The sequence below is a fragment of the Hermetia illucens genome, chromosome 4, assembly GCF_905115235.1.
Source record: "Hermetia illucens chromosome 4, iHerIll2.2.curated.20191125, whole genome shotgun sequence".
In the NCBI taxonomy this organism is placed as follows: domain Eukaryota; kingdom Metazoa; phylum Arthropoda; class Insecta; order Diptera; family Stratiomyidae; genus Hermetia; species Hermetia illucens.
Genome location: NC_051852.1, coordinates 171,518,548 through 171,532,351, shown reverse-complemented (window position 1 = coordinate 171,532,351; position 13,804 = coordinate 171,518,548). Strand labels below are relative to the sequence as shown.

Below are 13,804 nucleotides of genomic sequence, written 5' to 3'. Positions count from 1 at the left end.
ATTAAAACTGAGCAAACTTATATGGCAGTCTCACCATATAATTTAAAACAGTTTGGGTGACTTCCTGTACTTGCAATATAATGATTTTAGCTGCGTGTAATTAGGTAATAGGTTAATTATTTAATTAATTACTATGATTACAATGTGTGTTTTTAGGTTTTGCAATCAAAAGGTTCTTTGCGAACACTATTTATGATTTACAAACTTGTGTTTTATTGTTCTTATTATCGGCTTATTCTTCACGAATAATCACTTTCCGATTTACAAGGTTGACCGACAGCGCCAGTTTCGTTGTGGCCTTACGACTCGCGAAAAAAAAAAAGTTGTCCAAATTTCACTTGTGATAATCCACAATTAAGAAAAACAAACACTTTGTACTTTACACAATTTATTAATAAAACGATTTCAAAATTCCACGGACAGCATTACAGCTAATGGTATCGAGAACGGACTGCGAAAAACCACATATCAGTCGCTAATTTATTCAAAATAAAGTGCTGACCTGTCGTCTGCATTTTTGCCATATTGTGGAATTTTTATAAAGGGTCAAATTGCAAGCTGCTTACTCAGCTGCATGTGCAAGGTGTTGCATTGCATTTGCTAGTATTTCATTATACCTAGACTGATATGTGACTAGCGCGGCAAAACAGAGGCAGCCACAACGATAAATTTCCCTTCCGAGGCCGAAGCCTGAAGATTCAAGTTTGAAATTTCAAATTAGAGTGTCCAAACCTCGAAACCGGTCAGAAAAATCATATTGACGTAACAGATGTTAACAAGCAGCGACATCTTATGTTCACTAGACGAAACACTCTTAACCTTAAATTGGTCGTGCAAGAGTGCAAACGCACTTTCCAACCTGTCAGAAGTGTGCCTGCTGCTTCTGGACCGGTGTGTAGTGTCGGAACGTTTGTAACGTCTTTCAAGTTACTACAGAAAGCATATGCTGCTCAGTGTAGTGCGCCTTCCATCTTTCACACAAGTGTTCCGCCGACTATTTTCTGCAATGAGCCTCAATGAAGCCAAGAAAATCGCCGCCTACAAAGCTGTAGACGAGTGGGTTCAGAACGACACAGCAATCGGTGTCGGAAGCGGCTCGACGGTAGTGTTTGCGGTCGAAAGACTTGCTCAGCGAGTGTCTCAGGAGAATTTACGGGTTGTGTGTGTTCCCACGAGTTTCCAAGCCCGCCAACTTATCGTGGAAAATAACCTGCAATTGGGTGACTTGGACCGCAACCCCCATCTTGACTGCGCCATCGATGGGGCTGACGAAGTCGACGCCAACATGACCTTGATAAAGGGAGGCGGTGGTTGCCTACTCCAGGAGAAAATTGTCGCCGCCTGTGCCGATAAAATGATCGTTATTGCCGACTACACGAAAGATTCAAGCAAACTAGGAGAACAGTACAAAAAGGGGATCCCCATTGAGGTTGTTCCCATGGCTTATGTTCCCCTTCGAAGCCGGATCCAAACCCGCTTCGGAGGGAAATTGAAGCTCCGAATGGCCGTTGCGAAGGCTGGACCATGTGTGACAGACAACGGCAACTTTATCTTAGATTGGGATTTCGACCAGCAAAAGGAATACGACTGGGATGCAGTGAATCGCGAACTGATCCAGATGCCCGGCGTAGTTGAGACGGGATTGTTTGTTAACATGGCTAGGAAAGCATACTTTGGTATGGCCGATGGAACTGTGAAGGAGAGGAGTGCCTGAAAGAAGAGATTATTCGAGGTTCCTTCTATATTATAAGCAGAAAAATCTTAAATTTAATTTAAGGGTAAACTTCATATATGGAAATTTTTATTAAATTTGTTTCGGTTAAAACTGGATGTTTCATTATTGGGCATCAGCTCCTAAGATGATGGAAGCCATGTGTAACTCGTTACATCAGTCCACCAACAAGTCTTAGCAACTATGATTCTTGTGTATGGGCCGTAGTCATTATTTCATCTGATACCCAAAGCAGCTAGACTGAATGCTCCTCGCGAAGACGTTACGGAAAAGGATGGTTTCCAACGGGACAATTTTCCTTTTCTTCCTATTTGTTAAAACCACCCAAAGATGAGAATCGGAAGCAACATGCGAATAGTGAGTCAAAGAGTCCTATTCGGTAACAGTCTAGCCAAGTGAGCTCTACTGTAGATTTGCACTGCCTTCGAAACTGATCACGACGAGCCGACCCTGCTTGTGAACGGGATAAAGGCTGAAGAAAAAGAGGATGTTTCTATAGCTAATAACCACCGGGTCACTGCTTGAAGTGTTTGCGACAATCGGCGATCTAGCAATATATTTTCGCATGGTCACTCACACTGCGTTAAAGTGCATCATCGCCGTGTTGCGGTCGTTTGGTAGTCGCTCCCAGCCCATCCTTAAGCTCGGCATCCACGGTCAGTTAAGCCGGAAGAGTCCACATTTGACTGGCGGCCGTAACGTGGATGAGACAGTCTGTTTGTCAGTTTTGACTGTTCAGGTGAGAAATGGCAAAATACCAGGCTGGAATGAGGGAATTTCAAAGCTAAAGAAAAGATTCAACAAAGCCAGAAGAGAACTTCAAAGGGCTTGAAATACGGCCGACTGGGATGACAGTTTGATTGATTTCAGGCTCCGGCGTGAAGCCTACAAAGACGAACTGAAGAAATCCAGACTGGAAAGCTGCAAGACGTTCGTTACTGAAGTAGGAAACACAAATTCAGTGGGGATTCGATACAAGGCTGCGGAGGGAGGAACCGCTCACATCCATTAAAGCTGCGAACGGAAAACTGGAAGAACACAGCGAAAGCCATACTGGTAGGCTTCCCCCCTGATGACAATCCACATGAGGACCCGGCGAATCAACGTGCTCTTAGGGACTCGATCAGGGCCACGATAGAAGATCGCAGTGGAGATAAAGCGAAAGCTGAGAGGCCGTTCGAAATTGCAGAACTGGAAGCTGCAGCCAATCGATTTCGGAATGGTAAGGCGCCAGGGGCTGACCAAATCGAGGTGGAAATCCTTAAAAGAGCGGTCGAAGCGATTCCACGCCAGATGTTGCAAATGTAAAACCAGTGTCTGCAGGAGAAAATTTTCCCTGCGATATGGAAGGTGGGATCGATTCGAGCGATCTATAAGGTGGAGGGAAAGGACAGGGCAGAGGTGAAGTCATATCGGCGAATATGCTTGCTCCCGGTGGCTGGCAAATTGCTGGAAAGGCTCATCCTCAACAGGCTGAAACCTTTCCTTGACGATGGACCTAGAGTTGCGAAGCGACAGTTTGGGCTCCGTCCAGGGAAAGGCACCGAAGATACAATCTACGAAGTAGAGAGTATTGTTAGGAACAGTCAAAAGACCTACGTGCTTGCAATCGCCTTTGACATTGAAGGAGCCTCCGACCATCTTTGGTGACCAGCACTACTTAAAGCGCTGGAAAGAAGGGAGTGCGCTCTATGGGCTCATTTTCAGCTATCTACGGGACCGAAAGATAGCTATGGAAGACAATTTCGAGAGGAAAGAAAAAAGAGTTGGCAAAGGTTGCCCGCAGGGTTCCACACTCGGGCCAAGTTTGTGGAGTCTTGTCTTTGACCAACTAGTCATGAAGTTGTCCAGTATATCGGAACAAATTACTCCGGTTGCTTACGTAGATGATATTCTGATCCTCATCGAGGGCAGAAATCGAAGCGAAATTTGAAGACCTCGCCCGAAAAGTCACAGACGATATTACCTCGTGGTGCAGCGATGTCAAACTTACACTATCAGTGAGGAAAACGCAGGCAATCCTTCTGAAAGGGAAATTGTCCAGGAGGCCACAACTGAAAGTGCGGGACAGCACTATTCAAATGGTTGCAGATCTAAAGTACCTGGGCTTATGGATCAGTGGGTGTAAGAGGCATAAGCGACATATGGCTGAAACCGTTAGCAAGGCAAAAAAAATATTTATCCAGCTTGCCGGCCTTGCAAATTCGGAGTAGGGACTAGGAAATCGGGCAAAAACTATCCTATACAGAGGACTATCGATAAGGCTGGCAGTAATGGAGAAGCATTATTCGCACATGCTGAGGAAGGGGATCAGCTTCTCGGTGGAAAGCAAGGTTTTCAATGCAGATTACTCCATAAACATGAAAACCAAGCTGAGGGCAGCCATGATTAGACAATTGCCAAGGGAATGGGACAACAGTGAAAAGGGCCAAATTACAAGGTTGTTCTTCCCAGACATTGCAAGGAGAATTGGAATGATAACCAATCATTACACAAGCCAATTTCTATCAGGACATGGTGACTTCAAATGGATGTTACGACAATTCCAGTTCAGCACAAGTAGTCGCTGCGACTGCGGAGCACAGGAAACGGCACTTCACGTGCTATGCGAATGTCCGGTTCATGATGAAGAAAGGCAGAGGCTGCTAGTAAATTCAAGCATGGCCAGTACACCCGGAGCACATTGTTGGGCAGAAGTTCTATTCTGCATTTGAGAATTTTTGCAGGGAGGTGCTGAAAACCAAAAAGGCTTCCGGTGTAATGAGCCTTGCGCACGACGAAAGCATATAGGGGAACATCGGAAGGCTGGGGCATCTCAAACGTCCAACGTGCTCAAAAGAGCATGAGTACATAAAAAGGGTTGCGGATATTATAATTATCAGAAGCTCGTCTCCAAAGGATTTCCGTGTAATTACAATATTCCAGCCCTGGGGAACATAATGTTAAACTCTTAAGGAGATTTCCATGATAAACCTTTAAGGAGATTTTCATGATAAATTTTTACGGAGATTTTCAGGGTAGACTCCCAAGGAGATTTCCATGGTAAACTTTTAAGGAGTTTTGGGGAAATCTTAATTGAATTTGTCAATTGCCGGAAAGATAACAGGCAGGGAAAGATAGAAATTACCGACATTGGTGACAGGGCGAATTATAAAACGTGGCCCATAAGTCAACTTTTTAGGAATACTCGGGCTAAAATCTTTATCTCGGGAAATGCCTCTGGCCTAAGCCAAAACAATTAAAGAGGATTTTGTGGGGAATCCGATTGCAGGCAAATAGCCTGAGCCTAATTTTAGTATAGGGAGAACACGCGGGTAATTAAATCCGACTAACGCGACCAAGGGGTTTTTTCGGGCCTGTGGACCACAAAATAGGTCAGCACGATGGCACAACACTGGGCAAATGGTACAGGGTTGAACCAGAAATGCTTAGCGGAAGAAAATAGGGCTAAAGAGGGCAAAAATGTATGGGAGATGAAATAGGGGTTAAGAGGATAGAATGGGGAAGGGAGACATGAAGACTCGGATAGCACGCTGGAAGGTTAGCGACGCGAAACGAGCATTGCCAAAGGCTCGACTGTTGATACCACAGCAAAGTTGGCGGCAATAAGTCCATGTAGATCTCGAAGATGCGTTTCCTCAATCTACAAGATAAGTCCCAAAGGCTGTCGAACGGATGATCGCACCGGTCTCAGAGGAATCTGGGGCAAAACACGAAACTCGGGGTTAAGTGTGGCCCATTCGTAACATTGTGCGTAACTCAACATTGGCGTTGGACTCGAGATGGTTGTGATGTTAAACAAGCCGACAAGCTAGAGTCGCATCCCCCGGTGAGGGACTTGTAAGGACGCATCTTTGCAAGAAATCTACCATCTGGTAAAACCAGAAAACAAGCAAGGGAGGAGGTACGGCCTAACGGCTAAGGCACTCTAATGGCACCGTGCAGTAGACACAGGCTCCATGTTCAGGTGATCGAATGAAAAATGATTCGGTCAGACATGTTTGCTTAGGCTGTGAGCGAGGACTTAATATTTGCTCAGGATGTGAACGAAACGCCCCAAGGCCTTCCACGTGCAGAGTTGAACTAATGATGGTGTAACCTGCCACTACGTGGATGAAGTTTTCAGTTCAACTGGTGACCGAGTGCATTGAGGGTCTCATCCGGCGTAACTGACAGGCCGAGGTGATCCAAGTGCCTGAGTGTCATGGAGATAAAATGTTAAATCTACGAAAAAACTCACTATGATTATGCCCCGTGAGAAAATTCCCATCGAACAGCATATTTTGCGATTGTAAAAGGTGTAATGGACATAGCCTATCAAAGAAAAAGGACTTCCTGCTAATTGCAAAAGACATTTTTTCCGCTTAAATATAATTTTCTCGTTTTTTTTCCAACATTTCTTTTTTTTTATCAAATGCCTTATCATAAATAATCTCAAGCCCATTTAACAGCTTGCTACGCACATTACATAGTTAGTTGATAAATATAACTGTAAACCTCCAAATAGTATTTCACTCTGATTATCAAACAGTCTGTGATGGAAACAAAAAATCTTACAAATACAAAACAATGCAACGTCTATGTAAAATGTAAATATAAATTAAAAGGAATAGACTGAGTAAATGGTCTCCAAGGAGAGTGTGACCTCATTCATAAGTGTATACCTTAAATATCATCTGTATCATGACCCTAGTCCTAATGTTCGAATAAACTACTACGCATCAGATCACATCGGGGCGGTTGCCAGCATCTGGGACTACTACTGGCTATCAACGCATTGATAGAATGTCGACCGCGGGCAGCCCTTCGACTAAAATGATTTTTTACTTCGTTGCGGCAGTAGACTTTCTTTCGCATAGTTGAAAAGGGAGAGCAGGCCTTGTTTCTTGCCTTTACGTGAAAAGTAGTTGGAAACAACATCACGATTATCTAGAATAAACATGGGTTTAACAGTGAGCTAAAAACGAAGTCAGGACCTCTTACCTAGTAGCGGACTTTGTTCTGAGACTGTTGGAAGAACATTATCATTTGCACTCAGCGACACAAACAGCGCGAACGGGACGACCCAAATACACAATGTGAAATAAGCGAGGACCTGCAATAAAAGTGTTATTACAATATGAATAAAGGAATGGATAGGAGAGAATGAAACTTCTAAATCGGACCTTTCAAGATTTTTAGAAAATGCTAAAAACGAAATGACTTCTTTTAACTAACCTACGAAATGGATTCCTTATTTCAATTAAGAAACATCTCTACTTAATATTTAAAAGCAGCATCATTAGGTAACGCCTGCTGAATCAGCACTAACACCTCTACTACCAAACCCTATCTCCACCTCCACTTGGTGATCCTGGGATTTCTTAATGAAAAACGGCAGACGGAGAAAGATGAAAGCGAGTCTCCTGTGCCTAAAAACGGCAACCAGGAGATTTCGGTGAACGTCTGAGTCGTAACACCCTCAGCTCAGCAATCGAACCGGTCGCGCCGCTCGCGCTTTCTCCCGGAAGAAAGGTTTCAGGCCAGCTATTGAGACCTTCTTAGGTGCGCCTCCGACGTCGAAGGCAAAATTACGTCGATCTCGCTCAAGGACTTTGTGAGGTGCGCTATAAGCTGGGTACAACAGCCTCCGGGAGACGTCGGTCCTTACCAAGACGTGCGTGCACAATTCAAGATCCCTGGGCACGCTGGCGATGTTTTTCGCATGGTTGTCGGTGGCGGGGATTTGTTTCGCTAGTTTTAGTCGCGAATCTGAACCGAAAAAAATTTAGTTTTGTTTTACTGCTGGATCGGCTCATTGTCATTCTAATGAAAGTGAACAGTCTTGTTGAAATTCCAAATCCAGACAGTGTTTTATAAAGTCGATACTATGGAATGGTTGAAGGACACACGAAATTTCCTTAACTCATACCGAAGTATCCTTGTGAGTGCACAATAATGGAAAATCCGGTGTCTGTCCAACTTGGCGGCCTGGTCTGATTGTGCTTCAGGTCAAAGTTGCATAATTCTGCAAGTCCTCACACGACCTCGTCGCGGTGGCCGCTGGAAACAAGCTATGTGTGTGTAGTGCCAGGCTAGATGTGGGCTCATCCAACTGGCGAGAATCTGATTGCCAGCTGGTGATATGTTAGGGGCAAGTGGATCTGGCGAGGGGAAGCAACAGCCCGGGGATCGTCCTCCCTGCTTTGGAGGTGTTAGTAGGACCCTAAGCCAATGCGGAACAGTGTATGCCGAGACTGCGTGGCCAATGGGGAGCTTGGTCTTTAGTATGCGAACTCTCTCCCTTTCCCTTGTAGCGGGCTAGCTAAAGGGACTTCCCAGAGCGAGGTGGCAGAAGGGATAGTGGTTTCCAGCTTGGAATCCCCTACCGTCAATTTGGGTGTAACGAGTACCAACCATAGTACTCCTAACCCGAAACCGTCAACGTCGGGGGACCACTCAAAAGCGAAGACCGACAAAAATGTCAGTTACTGGAAACCAGCTAAGAGCGAAGGTCCACCGGGGTCCTGTCAGCCGGTATCAGATGGCCATGAATATTCTCAGCAAGATTGCTAAGAATAAAAAGGCCGATACTCGACGTATAGACGAGCGGCTTGAAAAGGATTTCGCTGAATATCAGGTTGTTGTTGAGCTATATAACAGCAAATGCCTGGCAGACAAGCAGAAGGCGAAACCAACCGCTCTCAAGCAACCGATCTCAGATGAACAAAAACACAAGCGGAGCAGAGCGTGCAAGACCTCGGACGCTAAACAACCTCTGCAGAAAAGTAAGCAGTAACAGCCAGCCGACCAGCCTTGAGCAACGTGGCCAGGAGCCACTTGCGTCTGGCTCTAGCGGATGGCAATTCCGATAGCGGCAAACTAGCGCCGGAAGTGTGGACCAACCTTAAAGCCAAGCTGCCGGAAATATTCATTGAGCATTTCCTGGACTAGAAAGGAGAACACACGGGATCCATTCCCTGCTTCGATTCCTCCCAGTTGTCGATGGGTTATAGCTTACGAGGACCAATTTTCCAGGGACCTTCTTGGTTCGTGCGCTAACATCAGCGACACCTGGGAGGGCGTAAAAGCTCAAAGTTATCCCTTACGACGAAATTCTCAGGATACGGGTCGCTCGCATCTGGTTGGCATAGATAAAGATAAGCTCGTCCAGGATTTCCATGGACTGGGTAGTTATCAAGGGGGAAGAACCCCAGGCGAAAAGCCTGCTCCGTATAAACGGGGAGTACCTGGAGGCTCTAGAAAAGGTAAACTATGAAGTGCGGTTGGGAGCCAGGAACGCAAAGTGTTCCGCTCTGTAAAGCCAGACGACGACTTAGTTCCAATCAACGCCGCCAACGAGTTGTTGAAGGAGATGCGGACCGACGGTCCCACGCGGACTGACAAACCCCCCACACAAGGAGGTCTACAACATATATTACAGGCACAAGTACTGGCGGCTATATAAGGCTACCCGAATAGGTGCAATTTAGCAATCAAGACTGCCAAGAAATGGTCTTGGCTGGACTATTGTCAGAACGTTGAAAACACCAGGAAGTCTGCGAGACTCAGTAAGATTCTGGGCAAAAACCATATGAACCCATCCTTTCTTAAAAATTCGGAAGGCTCCTAGACAAAACCGTCTGGCAATACCTTGGAGTTGTTAATCCGCACACACTTCTCCACCAGCAAGGAGGCCTGCGAATCAGAACCTTGCTTGGAGGGTGTGCAGACCCAGTCCTGTGAGACTAACAAATTGATAATTACCGAGGATAAAATCCCCTAGACTATGAAAAGCTTCTCCGCATATAAACCTCTACGCCCGGGTGGCATAATGCCAGCCATGCTCCAGAAACAGAAAGAAAAATTTACCGGAAATGCGCACACGTAGCTTTCATACCGACTCCGCGAAGGACTTTCGGGGAAAATCAACCTCAGCTCTTTGGTTTTAAACGCCTTAGGGCGTGTCCTGAACATTAACTTAAAAACAATCATGGAGAGGACGCCCTTCTCAGTACGCCTACCTCGAAGGTAAATCCAAAGAAACCTTTTTTCATGCGGTAATTAGCACCACTGAGCAGTCGTTACACTACAAACAATATACCATAGCTGCCTTCCCGAGTATAGAAGAGCATTTAGCAACATTAGTACCAAAGACATACAAGGACGGTCGAAATTGGAAGCCTACCAAGGAATTGCCTCAGATTTCGGCAGATTGCTGACGCTTAGAACCGCAGAGTATAAGAGTGGGTGCAAGTTGGTTTCCAAAAAAAACTAGATGCCCATCGGTCGCCCTGTTCTATGGAATCAGCGAAGATGGAAGAAATCGTGTAGGACCTTCTTCCTCCACCCCATCCGAACTGACGCAGGCGATGGAGTGAATAATGAGGAATACCCACTCTTCACTGCAAAGGAACTAGAGGAAGCGGTTCATACTCCAGGCTACCTATTGCGGATGATGATAGACTATTTAAAGGACTGTGTCCTACTCTACGAGAACCCGGAAGGACAGCGCAGAATGAAGATAACATAGAGGGCGGCTCCATCTTTGTTTCGGACTTTTAGAATGCCTTATACGATAGCTTTTACGACTCGAGATGCCTGATTAGTCGCATCTGATCAGATACGCGGCTGATGTTGCGGAACTGGTTACTGCATGCAGGGTTAAGCACGCTCAGAGCACACTGGGAATGGTGACGGGGGGAGTAAGCAGATGGATGACTAAGCATAGATTCTCCCTCACTCTGGAGAAAACTGAAGTCGTTGTACTGACCAAGAAGAGGGTTCCCACAGTCCTCCCTATTCAGGTGGATGAGATCATGGTTTTTTCGAAGCCGGCCGTGAAATACCTAAGCATCATCATAGGCACAAAAATGAGCTTCTTCGAGTAGATTCGCAACACCGAAGACAACGCTGCGGCTAGAATGTTTGCGATTTGCCAACTGATGTCCAACGTCGGAGGGCCCTTATCCAACAAGCGTCACTTGCTGATGAATGTGGTTCAATCCATCCTCCTTTACCGACCCGAAATATGGGCTGACTCCCTCAGTAAAGAAATGTACTCTAAGCGAATAGCGCAAGTACAAATGCGTGGGGCTCTGTGTGTTGCGTTCGCCTATCGTACTGTCTCGGAACTAGTTGTAACGGTGATCGCGGGAGTTACTCCGATCGATCTCCATGCTGCCGAGGGCAGACTTATATATCTCAGAAAAGGCGAGGGAAACATGGAAGGTGTCGCTTGTGAAGAGGGAACCCGCACTCTCTGCTCATGGCAACAAGCTTAGGAAAGAGAATCGAGAGATAAATGGACCGCGCATCTCATAAAAGAGGTGCGGCCGTGGTCCAATCGAAAACACGATGTGGTTGACTATTGCCTTATCCAGTTGGTTAGCGGAAGCGGGTATTTTCAATCTTACCTGCACACAATCGGGAAACCACGATCGCACGACTGTATTTATTGCAAGAATATAATAGATAGTGCCTACCTCACCTTTTTTTCTGCAGAAGGTGGGAGCGCCATCGCCATTACCTTTCGATGGAAGAGGGTCGTAGGTCCACGGACATCATAATTGAGGCCATGCTGCAAAGCAAAGACCGTGGAGCCGAGTGGCACTTTACACTTAAGACATTCTTAAGAAGAAAAAGAGGGAGCTCGATAGGAGAAATGCCAGGGTAGTTGAGGCTCCCTGAATCCACGGGGTTTTGCTCCTTTACTTAATAGAAGATCAGGCTTGGGGGAATGTGTCAAACGGTTCCCGGTCAGAGTCCTGGACTCTCCAGGGGAGTGTTTTAGCTGGTAATCTGTCTGAGACAGGAGTCTAGCATTTTGTGCGTAAATGCATATCACCTTCTTACCCGCAAAAAAAATCAAAGAAATTTTAACCAACATAGGACGGATTGAATAGTATTCATGCTGGATAGGTATCAGTGGCCGCTCCGAGGAGCCCAATTAGCGCTTTGGTGCGCCGTTTTGATGCCACAAACTCCTAAGACCGTGACTGTTGTAATGGGAGCAGGGAGGCAGAGCCCAGCCGGCTCGGATCTTCAGAGCCAGCCCGTAGCATTCACGAAGGGAAACAGCTCTCCAACCCTGTAGCTAGAAATCTCTTTCAGGCCCCCAAAGCATGGTTTACCCTGTGTCCGCAGCCTGATTCTAGCCAGAGCTTGGCAATCACAGAGAAAGTGCATGAGGATTTCCCTTCCTTCTCCGCAGCTTCGGCAATGCGGGTTGTAGGGTATGCCGAGCCTAGCGATGGTCTCCTATGGGTCAGTGCCCCGTGCAGACCGCCGTAATCTTGAATGCATTTGCACGCATCTGGCACAGGAGCTCCCGTGATCGGGTTATGTTATTAGCGGGCCAAATTCTCCTTGACTTGGCACAGCTTGTAAGCCTTCGCCATCTCAGGCCCGCGGTTGCTAGGTAGTGTGAGTAGACTCCACCCCCGACAGCCGCCAGCGGAACACCTAGTGGCCTAGTCTGGCCAATCCGTCAGCCCGCTCATTCCCCTCTATATTCCTATGCCCGGGAACCCAGAGGAGAGTGATCTTGAGCGTGCCGCCCAGATGGTTGCGCGTGTCTCTGCACTGCCCCACCAACCGGGAAGATGTCGTCGTTGAGTACAAGGCCTTGATGACCGCTTGGCTGTCGGTCAGAATGGCTATGTTACGCTTGGGGCTCGAATCACGCTCCAGCCATCGACAGACTTCCAATATCGCCAGTACTTCCGCCTGGAATACACTGGTGAAACCTGGGAGACCATACGACTTGGATACACCGTGTATATTCGAGAAAACCCCCACGCCGACTCCATAGGCCATCTGATCCGTCCGTAAAGAATACCGTGTCATAGTCTTGCAACACGCCGCCGGTTTTCCACTTTGCCCTGGTCCAACCAGGGGGGTCCACAGCAAAGTTTCTCGTGAAGTTCAGCTTGCGTGTCCATATTCCAACAGTTTTTCCATCGCTTGCCGCAGAGAGAAAATCTGATCTGTTGCTGATTTCCCTGGAGTGAAGTCTCTTTGGTATGGGCCAATGATATTCTGGGCATATGGGGCTATCCGGCCTAGCAAGATATAGCAAGATAGAGGATAATATCTTATAGATGGTACTCAGCAACGTGATATCTCCATAATTGCTGCACTGTGTGATATCTCCCTTTTTATGTATGAGACAGATAATGCCTCGTTGCCAATCGTCAGGCACAAGTTGATGAAACACTTACCATCACCTTACTGGATCTAGAAAATCAGTGACACACTCAACTGATTACGGTTGCTACCCACTACCGACTTATCTAAAGGTCGCTATTGATAAAATCTCATCGACTCTTGGTACTCACCTCCGAAAATGGATGATAATTGCTTGTGAAGTACTGAAACGCGAGGAAGTGGTTCGCTACAAGCATAGCGATCGTGCCTAAGAATGGGAACGACAGGAATTCCACAAACGGAAAATTCTTCATTATCAACAGGTGAAACAGTTGCGCTCCCAGTCCGCAAAGTATCACGGACCACGGTAACTTATCGGTGAATATGAATAACACGTAAATCGCCGATGTGCCTAGGATTATCCAATTTATTGTTCGTTTGGCGGTCACCGAATATTCCTCCACCAATTCGGCCAAGTAGTAGAGCCCTGCAGCTGCAAATAGAACCCAATATTAGTCACCGCAAGGATAAACTGTGCGTAATTTGCAGAGTGAATGGGCTTGAAAGCGGCAGCCAGTCACTGGGTCACTTACCAACCGATACGGTTACAAAGAAAATGTGAACTACGATGGAAACGTAACTTAAAATAAATAACAGCGACATGTTTGTCCGTTCTGAAACCAAACAAATATAAAACGAAACTAAGGCGAATTTAGTCAGATCCTAAGCGGAATTCATATCACAGGCCAAATGACGAACATTGGACGTCGAACAGGTTATGCTGTGTTTTGACGTTTCTGCGATGCCAATTTGAAATCGACGTCATTTCGTCAGAATTTCCCAGGGAAAAGTATCTTCCCAGGGCAGATGAGGTTCAGCTTTGAAGTTGAAAAAGATCGCCCCCAAAACATGGTGATTTTTTAAGAAGAATCAAATTAGCGAAGG

At 46.3% G+C, this 13,804-nt stretch overlaps 2 protein-coding genes across 2 annotated transcripts; one reads left to right on the top strand and one right to left on the bottom strand.

Moving 5' to 3' along the window:
* The first annotated feature begins 827 nt into the window (after window positions 1-827).
* Window positions 828-1,825, top strand: LOC119655770 (ribose-5-phosphate isomerase). Its single transcript, XM_038061825.1, has one exon. It carries the CDS (start codon window positions 944-946, stop codon window positions 1,712-1,714), a length of 771 nt encoding a protein of 256 aa, XP_037917753.1. The 5' UTR covers window positions 828-943; the 3' UTR covers window positions 1,715-1,825.
* A 4,261-nt stretch (window positions 1,826-6,086) lies between these two features.
* LOC119656315 (protein TEX261) lies at window positions 6,087-13,673 on the bottom strand. Its single transcript, XM_038062763.1, has 4 exons — window positions 13,453-13,673; window positions 13,051-13,352; window positions 6,716-6,827; window positions 6,087-6,661 (listed from the first exon to the last, which is right to left on the bottom strand). The coding sequence occupies exons 1-4, from the start codon at window positions 13,520-13,522 to the stop codon at window positions 6,543-6,545; spliced, it is 603 nt and encodes a 200-aa protein (XP_037918691.1). The 5' UTR covers window positions 13,523-13,673; the 3' UTR covers window positions 6,087-6,542.
* Between the last annotated feature and the right edge of the window lie 131 nt (window positions 13,674-13,804).